This window comes from Lathamus discolor, chromosome 21 (assembly GCF_037157495.1).
Source record: "Lathamus discolor isolate bLatDis1 chromosome 21, bLatDis1.hap1, whole genome shotgun sequence".
NCBI lineage: Eukaryota > Metazoa > Chordata > Aves > Psittaciformes > Psittacidae > Lathamus > Lathamus discolor.
The window spans coordinates 65,552-78,585 of record NC_088904.1 but is presented as its reverse complement, the minus strand read 5'-3'; the positions used below and the strand labels follow the sequence as shown (position 1 = coordinate 78,585).

Below are 13,034 nucleotides of genomic sequence, written 5' to 3'. Positions count from 1 at the left end.
GAGTCACAGCCTGCAGCAACAGTGGCCGGCGACTGGCCCAGCCAACCTCCTCCTGCCACCAGCACGCCCTGAGTGTCGGCAGTGGCTCCCCCCAAGGCACTGGGTGCCCATGGGACTAGAAAGGGCTTGTGTGGATCCTGCCCTCGGCCCTGTGCCCTCCCGGGCTATCTATAGCCATGACCTCAGCAGGAGCTGAGGCAGGCGCCCGGCCATGCATCCTCCCTTCTTGGCAGAGCTCCGGCCAGAGCCCCCTCCCGGTACAGAGCCGCCGCCAAGCCGAGGCTTTTATCCCATATGTTCACTAATCTGACAGGATTCGGTGGCGGGGGCTGCCCACAGGCGGCTCACAAAGGCCGTTTCCGGGGGGGGAAACGTCCAAGAGACGGCAAACGCTGGTGGTCGAGGTGCCGGGTGTCACCGCACCCGGTGACAGGGTCCAACCCTCGAGTCTGGAGCAGAGAGGCCATGGGTGACCAGGCTCCAAGGAGCTGGAGTGCAGGCAGGAGTGACCTGAGGACACCCTGCAGCTGCTCCCCGCAGGCGCCGGGGTGTGCAGAGCCTCGGGCAGACCCGGCTGCTCCCCAACAGCACTGCAGGGGAAGCGGGGAAGGGGTGGCCCAGGGGAGGGGAATTTCCCGGCTTTTTTCTCCACCAAACTCCTGGGCTTGTGCAATTAACAAAAATTTGTTTAACAAACTCCCGGGGGAGCGGAGCGGGGTGGTGGGGTGGCGGGCGGCCAGGGGTGCTGCTCGCACAAGCCTGCGCCCTCCTGCCTGTGCCTTTGATCAGGAGCGCGCTTGGCCGGGGCAGGCGAGCGCTTCCCTGCAGCCAGACAGCAGGAAAGCCGAGCCGAGCCACGCCGTCCTTGACCGCAGTGGATGCGCCTCCGTGCCCTGGCCATGAGTCCCACAACGCACCCCATCACTCTCACACTCGCTGGGGCACCCTACTGCCCCCCAGTACCTCCCAGCATGCAGTCCCCCAACCGCCCAGCCCTTGGAGTGCTGGCTCCAGGCGCACGCTCCCGCTCACTCCCTCACGCGGTGCCATTTCCATGGAAAACCCTTGACTCGGCACTTTTCGCCCCGCACCACCTCATTGGTATTCGCAGCGTGCCTGTCCTGGTGCATGGGTTACTAAAGGAGATTTTGTGTGGTGCAGCGTGGCGGGGTCACAAGACAGCCCCAGTTACCGGGAAGGAGCCGGGGGATGGCGAGATGGGGGTGCATGATCCAGCACATGCCAGCTCCCACAAAGCAACCATAGGATGGAGCAGCTTCATGGCCCATCATAGCAGGGCAAGGCAGGCAGGCAGTTGGGAGCTCTTCAGCAAACACGATGGTCGTGGCTCCCCAGGGTCACTGTCATTCTCCATCCTCCCTGGCAGCACTCCACAAGATGGGAGCAGCTGGAAAAGGGGGGTTCTGAGAAGACAGCAGGGTGCTCAGCACTGCCAGGGGCTGGATGAGCCCTGGGTGGCATCCCTGGTGGGACGATGCCCCTGGGATGGTGTCCTGGGATAAGGAGGGAGTGATGGTGCCTCTCATTCTGGGGCAGTTTTGGGGAAAGGGGAAATGGCTGGGTGGAAAATCAACATTTCTCTCTGGGTTGGTTTTTTTTTTTGGGTTTTTTTTTTTTTTTACCCATTTGAAAGCAAAAATATTCCTGGATTTTTCGTGATCAGAAACACATTGGGGGTTTTTTTTGGACAAGAGCCGGTCAAATACCATTTCCCCGCAAAGAGAATGCAGGGGCCCTTTGCAAGGAGAGCAAAAGACTTCTCAAAAAACAAGATAAAAATCCAGGTTTTAAAATAAATCCACCTGGCTGCAGATCTGTACAAATTCCCAAGAAGTGGAGGAGGGGTGTCAGCAGGATGGCTGGATCGTGGCGTTCCCGTGCCAGGCGGTGCTGCCTAGGGGAGAGCTATGCCCAAGGTGGGCAGCCCGAAGCCTAGACCTAAGGATTTCACCCAAAATGCTGCTCCAAGCTGGCTGCTGGCCAGGGAAGTAGGATGGATGTGCTTTCCAAGCAGTGGCGAGTTAACCGGGAAATCAATCCTTGGCAGCGGCTGGCCTGTGGGTCCCCTGGCGCAGGAGCACTGCCTCACCTGGGCCATGGGATCCTTTCCCAGCTCCTCTCCAGGACTTGGGAAGCGCCGAGCCTTGGCGGCCAGCACTGGGTCCAGGCCAAGCTGGCACAGTGCAGTGCAGCCGTGGGGATGCCTGCCTGGGGCCCACATGACGGACAGGCAGGCCCTGGGATATCCTGCGCAGGGGTCTCTGTCTGCTTCCCGACGGTGACACCATCTCATCGGGTGACACTCAAAAGGGCCAGGGAGGGAGGCTGAGTTCTTGCCTGTACCAATCTGGCGCATCCAAAGCTTCCAATGATTCTTTGGTACCCAAAACCCACCAGAGTTTGGCAGTAAGCAGTGCTCCTCTGGGGCTCAGCCCCATGGCGCTGTGGGGACATCACCGGCAATGCCATGTGGAAAAGACAGGCACCCACTGATGCTCCAGCTGCTCCCCATCACTTTCACCACCCTGCCCCAACCTGCCCAGCACAGCCCAAGGTGCCACAGGAGGAAGCAGTGCCCTGGGGTCCCCGAGGAACAGACAGTGTCCCGGGCACCCCGAGGCCCTGCCTGCACCACCCAGCTCAGCTGCAGGGACTGACAGGCATGGGAGCCCCCTGGCCCCCTCCCATCAGCACTCAGCCCCTTGGTAGTGCTCGGTGATGATGCTGCCACCCTGGTGCACCAAGAGCCATGGCACGGACAGGGTTCCAGCCTCACGGGGAGATATTTTATCTCCTTCCAAGCCCTCCTTCTTCCCCTCCAATTCCATGTCAGTGCCACTACCATCCTTATCCTACCATCCAGAGCTTGGCTTGCCCCAGGACAAGCACAGCCATGACATGGAAGACAGGGGACAATGGGTACCCCTTGGAGTGTGGGGAAGTGTCCAGAGACCAGGCATGGGAAGGCTGGTACAGGCAGCACTGAAAAGCTGGGAAGCAGGCACACCAAATGGTCCTGGAGAGCCCTCCCCTGCAGAGACCTGCCTCCATCGCCCCAAGGCAGAGGACACCATACTCTCCTCTCCCTCTAGGTGCCAAACAAAGTGCCAGACTCTCCCTGCCGCACACAGCCCTGAGCCAGGATGAATCTTCGGCTGCCACCGTGGCAGTTTTCACCTGGAGTTCCCAAGCTCCCACGGCTCCTGGGGGAGCAACCTTCCATGCTATTTTCTGCACCTTTCCAAGGAGAATGTGGCTAGCTCCTCTGCCCACTGAGCCTTACCATGCCAGCACTGCCCTGTCCACATCCCACCACACTAGCCATGCTGCCATGAGAGCGGTTAAAAACGGCGGGTCAAAGCAGGCTCAGGTCATGTGCCAATCCCATCATCCATCCCCAGCCCACCCGTGATCGAAGGAATAGAAAAACCAGCCCCAAAGGGAACTCTTCCCTATTGCTTCAAGGTGGGCGGGCAGCGAGCTGGGCTTTGTTCAGTGAGCTGCAGAAGCGTGCACATGCAGCACTGGGCACACGGTGGGTTTGCTCCCTGCCCCAGTAACAGAGGGAAAGGCAGGGAGGGAAGCAAGGAACCGTGGGCAGGCAGGGAAGCACAAGCAGGGCCAGAGCTGCCCAGGAAGATGAATTATTGGAGCGCTGGAGAAGGGTGGTTGATTTATTGCACGAGGCCCCAGCCAAGTTCAAGGTGATGCGGTGGAGAGTGGTGCAGCACTCGCTCCGGCCGCTCGCTCGGCTCTCACCCGACTGCGTCTCTCCTGCAGCAGGTCACGCCGCATGCCCATCCCAGCCCCATGCACCACACTTAAAACAGGATCTGGTTTATGGTGAGGACTTGGGATCAGCTCGAGCAGCGCCTGGCCTGGCAGGCACAAGCAGGGCTCTCCTGAAGGTTGTGCTTAAAGAACAGCTTCATTGTTTTCCCCAAACAATACTCAGCAGATGGGAGAATTGAAAGTTGTGTTGCAACCTTCCATCTCTCCCCCCCACCATGCCCAGCTCACTGCTCCCATCCATTGGCAGCCAATCTGAGCTCCTGGCTGGAAGCCAGTTAGATGGAGCTACTGGTGGAGGGGGCGAGCACTGGTGCTCCCCGTGCTTGCACTTTTGGGAAGGAGATTTGCCGAAGGATGATCCCTGCTCCTGCCACGTGCCTGAGACAGTGGCGATGGACAGAGCCAACTTCCCTCTCCCAGTCTTAGCAGACTCGTGGGTCTTGGGAGAAGGTCTCCAGCTGGATCCCAGCAGGACAACAAGCTCCCATTGCTCTGGTTGCCTTGAACACTGGCTCCTACCTCACCTCGCCCCCAGACTGTAGGTACCAGAGTTGATGAGAGAGGTTTGCATAAGCATCACCGGTCATCGGATTTGCACATCTACCTCCCCAGGAGCAACTCAAATCCTGCCCCACCCCAACCCCAGTGCAGCTCCAGAAGCTGGGATAACTGTTACGACTCTGGGAACACTGCAGCAGCAGCTCCCGAGGAACACACGCACGGCAGGTCCTTAATGTCAGGGTTATTTCGTCTTGCAGCAGCGGCTCTGGTGCCACTTCCCTGCTAATCCAGAGAGCTCCTGGCCTGTCCCTGAGCAGGGATGGAGGTGAGCCAGGAAGTTCCTAGGCAGGGACAGAGCACCCAGGAAAGCACAAAGTAACCTCCTTGCCTGATGGGAAACTCGGCCAAGGCCCCAATGGGATCATGTCCCGGCTGATGCCTTTGCCAGGGCTATTTTGGTGCCACTGGGCTGCCCAGTCCCAGCTTGGACCAGTTCCGGCTGGGAAGGGTGGCTGCCCCTAAGAGCAGCCGGGGTGCAAGTGGCCATGCCATGCTTGAGGGGCCGGCGGTGGCAGCTCGGGAGATGCGTGAAGGCCGAGGCAAGGGCGGCTCCCGCGCACGTTCCAATGTATCCACATCACCATCTGCAGCTCCTGAGCCAAAGCAATCCTCCCCACGGAGCTGAGATGGGAACAGTGGGGCTGGATCTGGTAGGTGCAGACAACGTCTGATCCCATCTGAGCCCGGCGGAATCGAAGCTGAGGCTACGCAAGGGCAATGGAGGGGGAAACCGAAGCATTCCCCTCATGCAGACATCAGGGCAGAGGCTGGGATCTGCGGAGGAAAATCCCACTCCCCCCTGTCGGCCGGGCAAAGTGCTGGGAATAGCTCCGGGATCCCAGATCTGGGAGCGGAACTGCCCCGGCCGTGCAGCCAGCGGCTCCTACTGCAGCCCAGAGTAGAGAGTGGGCAACCAGGGCTCAGCGCTGGTGGAGAGTGGGGTGGCGGGATCCCAGGAAAAGATGGAGTCATGGTGGAAGGGGAGAGAAGGGAAAAAAAGAGAAAAGAGAGGAAAGGAGAAAAGAGAAAATAAAAAAGGGAAAGGAAAAAATAAAAGGAAAAAAAAAAGGAAAGGAAAAGAAAGAGATAAAAGAAAAGGGAAAGGAAAGGAAAGAAGGAAATGAAAAAGAAAGAAGAAAAGAAGAAAAGAGAAGAGAAAGAAGAAAAAGAAGATGAAGAAGAAAAAAAATTAAATAAAAAAATAAAATAAAAAAAAAACCCAGAAAAAGAAAGAAGAAAGGATTGAGGTGTGACCCTTTGCCAAGCGAACCCCAGGCTGGGCAGCAGCACCCCACGGTGCTGTGAACAGCCCCTGTGCTGCCCACCTCTGCCCATGCCCATGCCTGTGCCCATGCTAGTACCATCCCCAGCCCCATGTGCTGCACTGCACCCATGGAGAGATGGGGCCAAGGCTGAAGCCCTGTGGACGTCAGGCACCACACAGGGGCTACGCAGGAGCTCCATGAGCTCCCCAGGTACAGGCCTCCAAGGTGGGGCTGGACCCTGCCCATACCTCTGGCCCATGGTATCAGGGCCCTCTGGCAGGAGAACCCCTGGCATGGGGGCTCCACCAGCAGTGGCCACCCCTGGTGTGGCACGAGGCTGGTTTAGAGCAGGGAAGAGGTTAGGGAGGGGGGGAGCTGCCTGCTCAATAATTAAATAAATATCAGTGATCGATAAGGACAGAGCAAAGACGGAGCCGCAGTGGGCGAGTGGGGGTCCCCAAAGCCTCGCACTGGCTGCTGGGGGAGCCTTTGTGGACACCCCCTTCTTGCCCACACCACCGGCCACGTTGGCGTGGACTCGAGTGACACTGGCGTCCCCACACACATGGCTCGGGGCTGCTCTTCGACACCAACATTCCCCCCCCCGCCCCAAAGACTAAGGGGGTGCCCTCCACATCCTGCCACGCACAATCCCCCCCACCTCTCAGCCACCAGCACATGGCACAACTGCTTCCAAATTGTACCAAACTTGGGAGGATTTTGAAAGAAAAGCCACCCCAAAACCCACCTCCTGCACCCCACCATGTGCAGCCAGTTGGGGGGGGAGGGGGAAGAAAAAGTTTCTACCGACACAAGTGGTGGTGTTGTTGAGGCTGAACCCACAGCGCCGAGCCTCCCACCGACCCTAAAGTGGGGATCCCCCCCCCCCCGCACCCCCAAAGCCACCAGCTGGACCCCACAACCTCCGGGATCAGCAACAAAATAAACCAAACCCCCAAAACACCCAAACCACAATGCAACCTCCCCTCCCAACCCCACCCCAAGTGAAACCGGAGGCAGAAAACCCCTTAAAAGCACCAGAAACACCAAAAAAAAAAAAAAAAGGGTAAAAACGCGGGGGGGGGGGGGGGAGAGCAGAAGAGAAACGCGGCTGCTCCGCGCTGTAACTATTTTTGGGGGGGGGGGGGGGGGCTGTTTGATATTTTTTTTTCTCCTCTTTTCCTTATTTCTTTTTTTGCGTTGCAACTGTAAAAGTCTGTTGCGGTGAAGGGGGGATAATTAGGGGAGGACACGGGACACGGGGGGTCCAGTTACCTGGGTCAGGCAGAGAGGAGACGAATACATCCCGAGCCGCGCTGGGCAAGTGGCTAATTGCAGGGCTGAGACTCGAGGCGTAAAAGTTACTGAGTCATTTCGGAGGCTGGAGCAGTCCGGGCGTTTTTTTTTCCTCCCTTTCTCCTTCCGAGCGGCTCTGCGGGGCCCGGGGGGGGGGAACGGGGCTGGGGAGGGGGGGCGAGGAGGATATAACCCGGGGCCAACTTCCACCCGCCGGGAGGAAAAATAATAAAACAATTAAAAATTATGTATATAGATATATAAAAGCAAATTTCCTCACCCGTTTTGGGAAATAAAACGTTTTGTTTTTTTCTGGGGTGGGGGTGTTGATGGTTTTTGGGGGAGGGTGGTGGGATTAAAAAAAGCCAAAGGCTCACGTTGGCCAAAGGGAGGGTCGGGGGGAGTCCGCGCTCTAGCTGCGGGTAGGAGTCAACGGGGCCGCGGCCCCATCTGAGAGTGGGAGAGACGGAGGGAGGGAAGGAGGGAGGACAGCGGGAAAGGGAGGAAAAAAAAAGAGAGGAAAAAAAATAAATAAAAAAAAAAAAAAAAACCGAGGCGAAGAAGAAGAGAAAAAAAAAAAAAAGAGCGAGGAATGAAGTGACGTGATGAAAAAAGCCCATCCCAAAATATTACATCCCATTTAAAGATGTAGGAACCCCCTTTGACTCGCAGGCCTAAAGGCACTGCGGAGCAGGGGAGGGACGGGTGACCCCCCCCCGCGGGGTTGCACCCCCCGACTTTTGGGTGTTTTGGTGCTTTTTTAATAGCTAACTAACGGAGCCAACGCGGCGAAAAGCTGCAGATTGACGGGCAACCTTGGCCCCGGCACGGGGAGGGAGCTGATGGGGGGGCAGCCCCGCATCCACCACCACCCCCAATAACGAGCGCACGAAACGGTTCCGAGCCTCAGCTTCCCGCTGCACCGCGCACTTCCGCGGCTTTAAAGCTAATTACGGAAAAACAAAGGGAATCCCCCGCAGGACGCGGAGCCCCCGCCCCAAACACACACCCGGGGGGGGGGGGGGGGGGGTCTGACGGGTCCCTGCAGCGGGGGGGCCGCAAAGGGGTTTTTTTCCCCGCCCCCCCGCAGCTCCTCTCCCGCACAACTCAGTTCCGCTCGCAACTTTCGCCGGCCTCGAATCTCCACCGGGGAATGAAGCGGGGTTGGGGGTTCCCTCCCTCAAACCTCATTAAGAACCATACCAACTTCACCGCCCGATCCGGGACCCCCCCCGCACTCCCCCGACTCGGTGCGGGGGTGATGGGAGCCGTTGCGAAGGGGTGGGGGAGATGAAGCAGAAAAAGCCCATTGCGGCGGGGGTGGGCTCATTCTAATACCGGGGATGGTAGCTGCGGAGGGGGGTGGTGGTATCTGCGCCCCCCCTTTCCCGGTGCGGGCAGAGCCGCGACCCCTCCGGAGCGTCACTTCCAAGTTCAAGTCGGAGCTGCCAGCGGCCTCCCCGCCCCTTTTCTAGCGGCCATTTTCAGTTACATCCAACCTTCCGCCGGCTGCGGGGCCTCCCCCCGCGCTACGACCCCCCCCCCCCCCCCCCCGTCCCCCACATCCCGCCCCGCACCACGACACCCTCAGCCCCAGACCGCGGGTGGGGACACGGCAGACCCCCTCCCCCAAAGTATCCCCCTCCGCAACCAACTTTTGCCCGTGGGTGCACGCGCAGACACACGCACACGCGGGGGGTGGGTGGGGGGGTGGAATGGGGGGGTAGGGGGGAGGTTGGAGAGGAGGAGGAAGAGAAAGAAAGTAGAAGAGAAAACGAAAGTGTCGTGGGACCTACCATCGCCAAGTGCAATTAACGGGCTGCTGCGGGAAGCCGTGCGGGGAGGGTGGGCTGGGGGCAGTTTGTGCTCAACCGTGTGTTTGCCACCGAGGAGGAGGAAGAAAAACGTCGCCCCCCCTCCAAAAATAATAATTACAGGATGAACACCCCACGAATAACGCTGCAGCCCCCTCCCCCCCCCGGCCGGGGCGGTCACGCTCGCTCCGGCTCCGCCGCGCTCCCAGGGGCCATGTCCCGGGCTCCGCAACTCGGGGCCCGCACCGGGCCAGGCTGCGGAGGGGGAGAACGTGGGGCCCGGTCCGGCCTCATGCACTGCCGCGGGGGGCGGCGGGGCTGGAGGGCAGGGAGGGGGGAGGTGGGGGGAGAGGGTTATTTTTGGAAAGCAAGAAAAAAATATTTTTTTTTAAATTGTAGAAAAAAAAAAAGGGGGAAAAAAACCACCCCACCACCACCCAAAAAAAACAAAACCCCACAGCGGGGAGGGCCGGGCTGCGCCTATGGAGCAGCAAAGCGGACACCCCCCCCGCCCCCCCGCAGCGCAGCCCAACTCCGGCCGGGCTCGGCTCCTCCTCGCAGCCCGCAGCGCCCCGGCCCCATCGCCGCCGCCTCCTCTTCCTCCTCCCCCTCCCCCTCCTCCTCTGCCTCCTCCCCTCGCCCGGGGCACCGGCGGCGCTGCGGAGGGATCGCTCCCGGTGCAGGGGTGGGGAGGAAGGAGGAGGAAGGCTCCGGACCCGCTCGCTCGCAGCGCAACCGGTGCTGGTAGGTGGCGGCGGGGGGGCTGCGGAGGGAGGTGCGGGGCCGGCCCTGCCCGGCGCGGGGGAGGCGGGGGATGCGGGGGATGCGATGGGTATAGGGATGAGGATGGGGATGGAGGGGAGGGGGAAGATGAAGGCGGGGGAGACGCGGCTCCAGTGCGGAGCTACCGCAGCGCGGGGAGGAGCCGCGGGCAGAGCCGGGCACGGTTGCCAAACCACGCACCGAGAGCTCCGGTGTGTAGCCCCCACACCCCCAACCCCGGCATCCTCCAAGTGGCACCTCAACCCCCCCAGCATTCTCCCCCTGGGTACCCCGATCCCCCCCCGCGGGCATCTCCCCCCGCCCCCCGCACACTCTATGCCCCATGGACACCCCCTGTCGCGTCCGCTGGTCACGCCCCCCATTCTCCATCCCGTTCCCCTACCCCCGCACTTTCTCCGTCCCCCCCAGGGTGCCCAATCCACAGGGTTCCCCTCCACAGCATACCCCTTTCCCCCACTTCCCCCCCCCCCCCCCCCCCCGCGTGTCTCTTAAAGCTACAGGCCGCTTTGCATTAGGTGGGGGCCGAGGCTTTGCTCCCTGCTTCCTGATCCCACTTGGAAAGTTGGCAGCGACCCAGGAGCTGGATTTGGGCTGGGAGAGAAGGGCTGGATTGGGGGGGGGGGTATCATTCCTATTGCTTTTATCGACCCCCTTTGTGTCTGGCCCTGTGTTTTTAACCCTTGTTACTGAGTAATCCCTTAATCTTTTAATCCTTTCAAATAACCATATTTTTCTATAGGAAGGCAACAAAAAAAAAAAAAAAACCAAAAGGATTTTTTCCCTAGTTTGTTGCAGTGTATGATCTGTGCCTGTATTTTTCCGACACGCTTACAGAGTCTTGAATGAACAGGACCATAATCTCAGCCTGTCTCGCACTCAAATGATTCCAGCATGATAAATAATATGCTAAATAAATTATTATATACAATAAAATTAAAACAAGCTGCCCTGGTATTCTCTCAGTTTTTATTTCATCCTTTTCTGCCTTTATTTTATTTTCTTTTGGGAGGACTCGGTGAGCCCTGAGCATTTTGACAACGGGTCAGCCTGATTTTAACAGGGATTGGGGCTATGCTGGAGGTTTATTTCATCCATCCCCATAGCCCCTTTACTTGCTGAACCCACCGTGTGCCTCCCAGGATACTGGACATTCCATGGCACAGTTTGAGTGTTCTCAGGTCTGTTTTATGCTGTTCAAGATGTTGGTCAGACACCAATGTGTGACCATTGGCCTTATGGAAATGAGACCTGATTTTGTTCCTGCCACCCCCAAATCTATATATTTACAAGCTTTAGATTTAATTTTTTTTAATTTTTTTTATTTCTTAGTCACCATCTACTTCTCCGCGCACCCCCCCCCCCAAGCCATTTCCCTGTTTTAAAGCTGAAATAAAAGGCTCTTGGCTGAAATAAGCCATTCACTCGCCTCATCCCAGCTCCCTGAGCCCCAAGCGATGGGAACTCAGCCATAACTTTGCTCACAGAAGCAGTTTTCATTCTCTGCCTGGGCGAGATACAGTGCAAAAATAAACCCAGGGAAGAATTTTCCTGTTTCTAACATGTCCAAGGCCACGGTGCTCGACCTGCAGCTGCCACCAGCCAGTGCCATTCCTAAGCTCCTCGTGATCTGGGGAGGCCGTGGACGCTCTGCTTCAGTTTCCGTGTGTTGGGAGGTTGGTTGGTGGTCCCAGGCTGCTGAGATGGAGTGGGGTGATGGCAGGGAGGAAGAGCAGGGCTGGGCATTCATTGTCACTTCTTGAGGGCCTGGGATGCGGGAAGGGGGGTTCTACCTTAGCTCTGTGTTTTCGTGATACTGTTAAAGTGTTTCCTGGGTGAATCACAGCTGGAGTTTAAGGGCTGAGATGTTGGGTTTCCAGCAGCCCGCAGGCACATGTCGTGTCCCACTGGATGAATCCCATTTCTCCTGTCTCAGTGAGGGGCCCAGGGACTGATCTTCCATGAAGCGTAATTGCAGTGACCCAGGGATTGAAATAATGTTGGCATCTGCACCAAGCCACCATGGAGCGAAAGGGAGCCTTGGGGTGCAGGCAGGCTATGGGGTACAGGCAGGCTGTGGGGTACAGGCAAACTGTGGGATGCAGGCAGGTTAAGGGCTGCAGCTAGGCTGTTCTAGCCATAGGGCTGCACACCTGCTGCCATCCTGCCCCCACTTGCCCCAGTTCCCTCCAGCCCCCCTAGTTCCTCGTATAAACCCCAGATAGAAAAACACTAAAAATAACACTAAAAATACAATAATCCTTTTTTTGTTGTTGTTTCAAGGCTGCCTGTAAACAGAATTGGGGGAGGGGAGAATCCGAACCCAATTTAATCTTTCCGTGCAGGTCATCTCGGCTTCCCAAATAAAGAGAAACACAGAGGGGGGGATTTGAGGTTTGGGTCTGTTTCTCATGGGTTTGTGCAACCCTGCTGCAAGAGAATGGTGAGAGACCACACTGGGGGGGCTCAGGCTGTTCCCCACCACGCTGTGCTCCTAACCCAGTGGGTGTCCATGGACCAGAGCTCAAGCTCCCTCCTCAAAGCTCCATTTTATTTCTAAAGGGTGTTTCCTGGTTGCTTTGTGCTTTGAGATGCCTTGATGCCAGCTTCTGGGCTCAGCCAAGGGGATGCAGATCCTTGGGTTGGGAAACCCTCCCATCCCCATGGAAAATATCCCCCAGCCTCATTATCCCTTTTCTTTGCCTCATTTCTAGCCTCCTTTTTTGCAGGGTTTTTATCCAAGGTCCCATTCTGCTGGGTGCAGTGCTTAGGACTGCGGCCCCATCAGCACAAGAGAAAGAAAGGGAAATAACCAGTGTTGGGACGATTCTGTTGCTGTCTTTCTTTGCTTTTAAAGTCACCTTTAAGGAGAATATTCTGGTTTTGACCAGAATTTATTTACTTTATTCCTGCATATGGCTCTTGGCCTGGGTCCCATCCAGGCAGAGGTCTGGCCCAGCTCAATTCAAAGCCAAAACGTGCAATGAAAAAGGACTTTTCTCTTTTTTTGGTGTGTGTATTTTCTCTCTCTTCCCCCCCTCCCCTTTATTTTTTTTTTCTTTTCTCTTTCTTTCTAAAGCAGGTTATTCACTGGTGAAACTGTTGCTGACAAGGAAAATTCAGTTTAAAAAATGCCAGCAGATTGCAGTGAATTATCCTGCTTGAGTCTGAAGGGGTTTTAGGATTTTTTGCTATGGCTTTTTAAGTTTTTGGGGTTTCTTTTTAGCTGCAGGTTAGATATTTAGAAAATTACAATTCCACATTTCCTCCCCCCCCCCCCCCCCCATCTGTGTTTTTTCCATCAGCTCTAACATCACCTCTTCCCCCCTGAAATTTTTTGGAAACCAACTCCTGAGGAGCCAGAGCTGGTGAGAATTCCCCTTTTCAGCTCTTCCCTGGCTCTTGCATCCTCTGCAGCGGGTGCCTGGCCAATCACCCCAAACTGACCCAAAGCTGGAAGCTGGTTTCTTCACATTAAAAAGGAGGGCTTTTGCCTTTTTCCATG

General features: G+C 57.2%; 1 protein-coding gene and 1 long non-coding RNA gene across 4 annotated transcripts in view; one reads left to right on the top strand and one right to left on the bottom strand.

Moving 5' to 3' along the window:
• The window catches only part of NFIC (nuclear factor I C), a 36,624-nt gene extending 27,302 nt beyond the window's left edge, over positions 1-9,322 (bottom strand). Inside the window, exons 1-2 of one of the 3 annotated variants that reach the window (XM_065658787.1) lie at positions 8,732-9,322; positions 6,915-7,385 (exon numbers count right to left, since the gene is read on the bottom strand). In XM_065658787.1, the coding sequence (XP_065514859.1) occupies positions 6,915-6,944 (30 nt within the window). In that variant the 5' untranslated portion in view covers positions 6,945-7,385; positions 8,732-9,322. Of the gene's footprint in view, positions 1-6,914; positions 7,442-8,731 lie in introns of those variants that run through there. The other 2 variants (XM_065658788.1, XM_065658789.1) reach the window with 2 other exon arrangements.
• On the top strand, positions 9,129-10,479 carry LOC136003302 (uncharacterized). Its single transcript, XR_010608056.1, has 2 exons — positions 9,129-9,493; positions 10,318-10,479. It is a non-coding gene; the product is annotated as an uncharacterized LOC136003302 (long non-coding RNA).
• Positions 10,480-13,034: the final 2,555 nt, after the last annotated feature.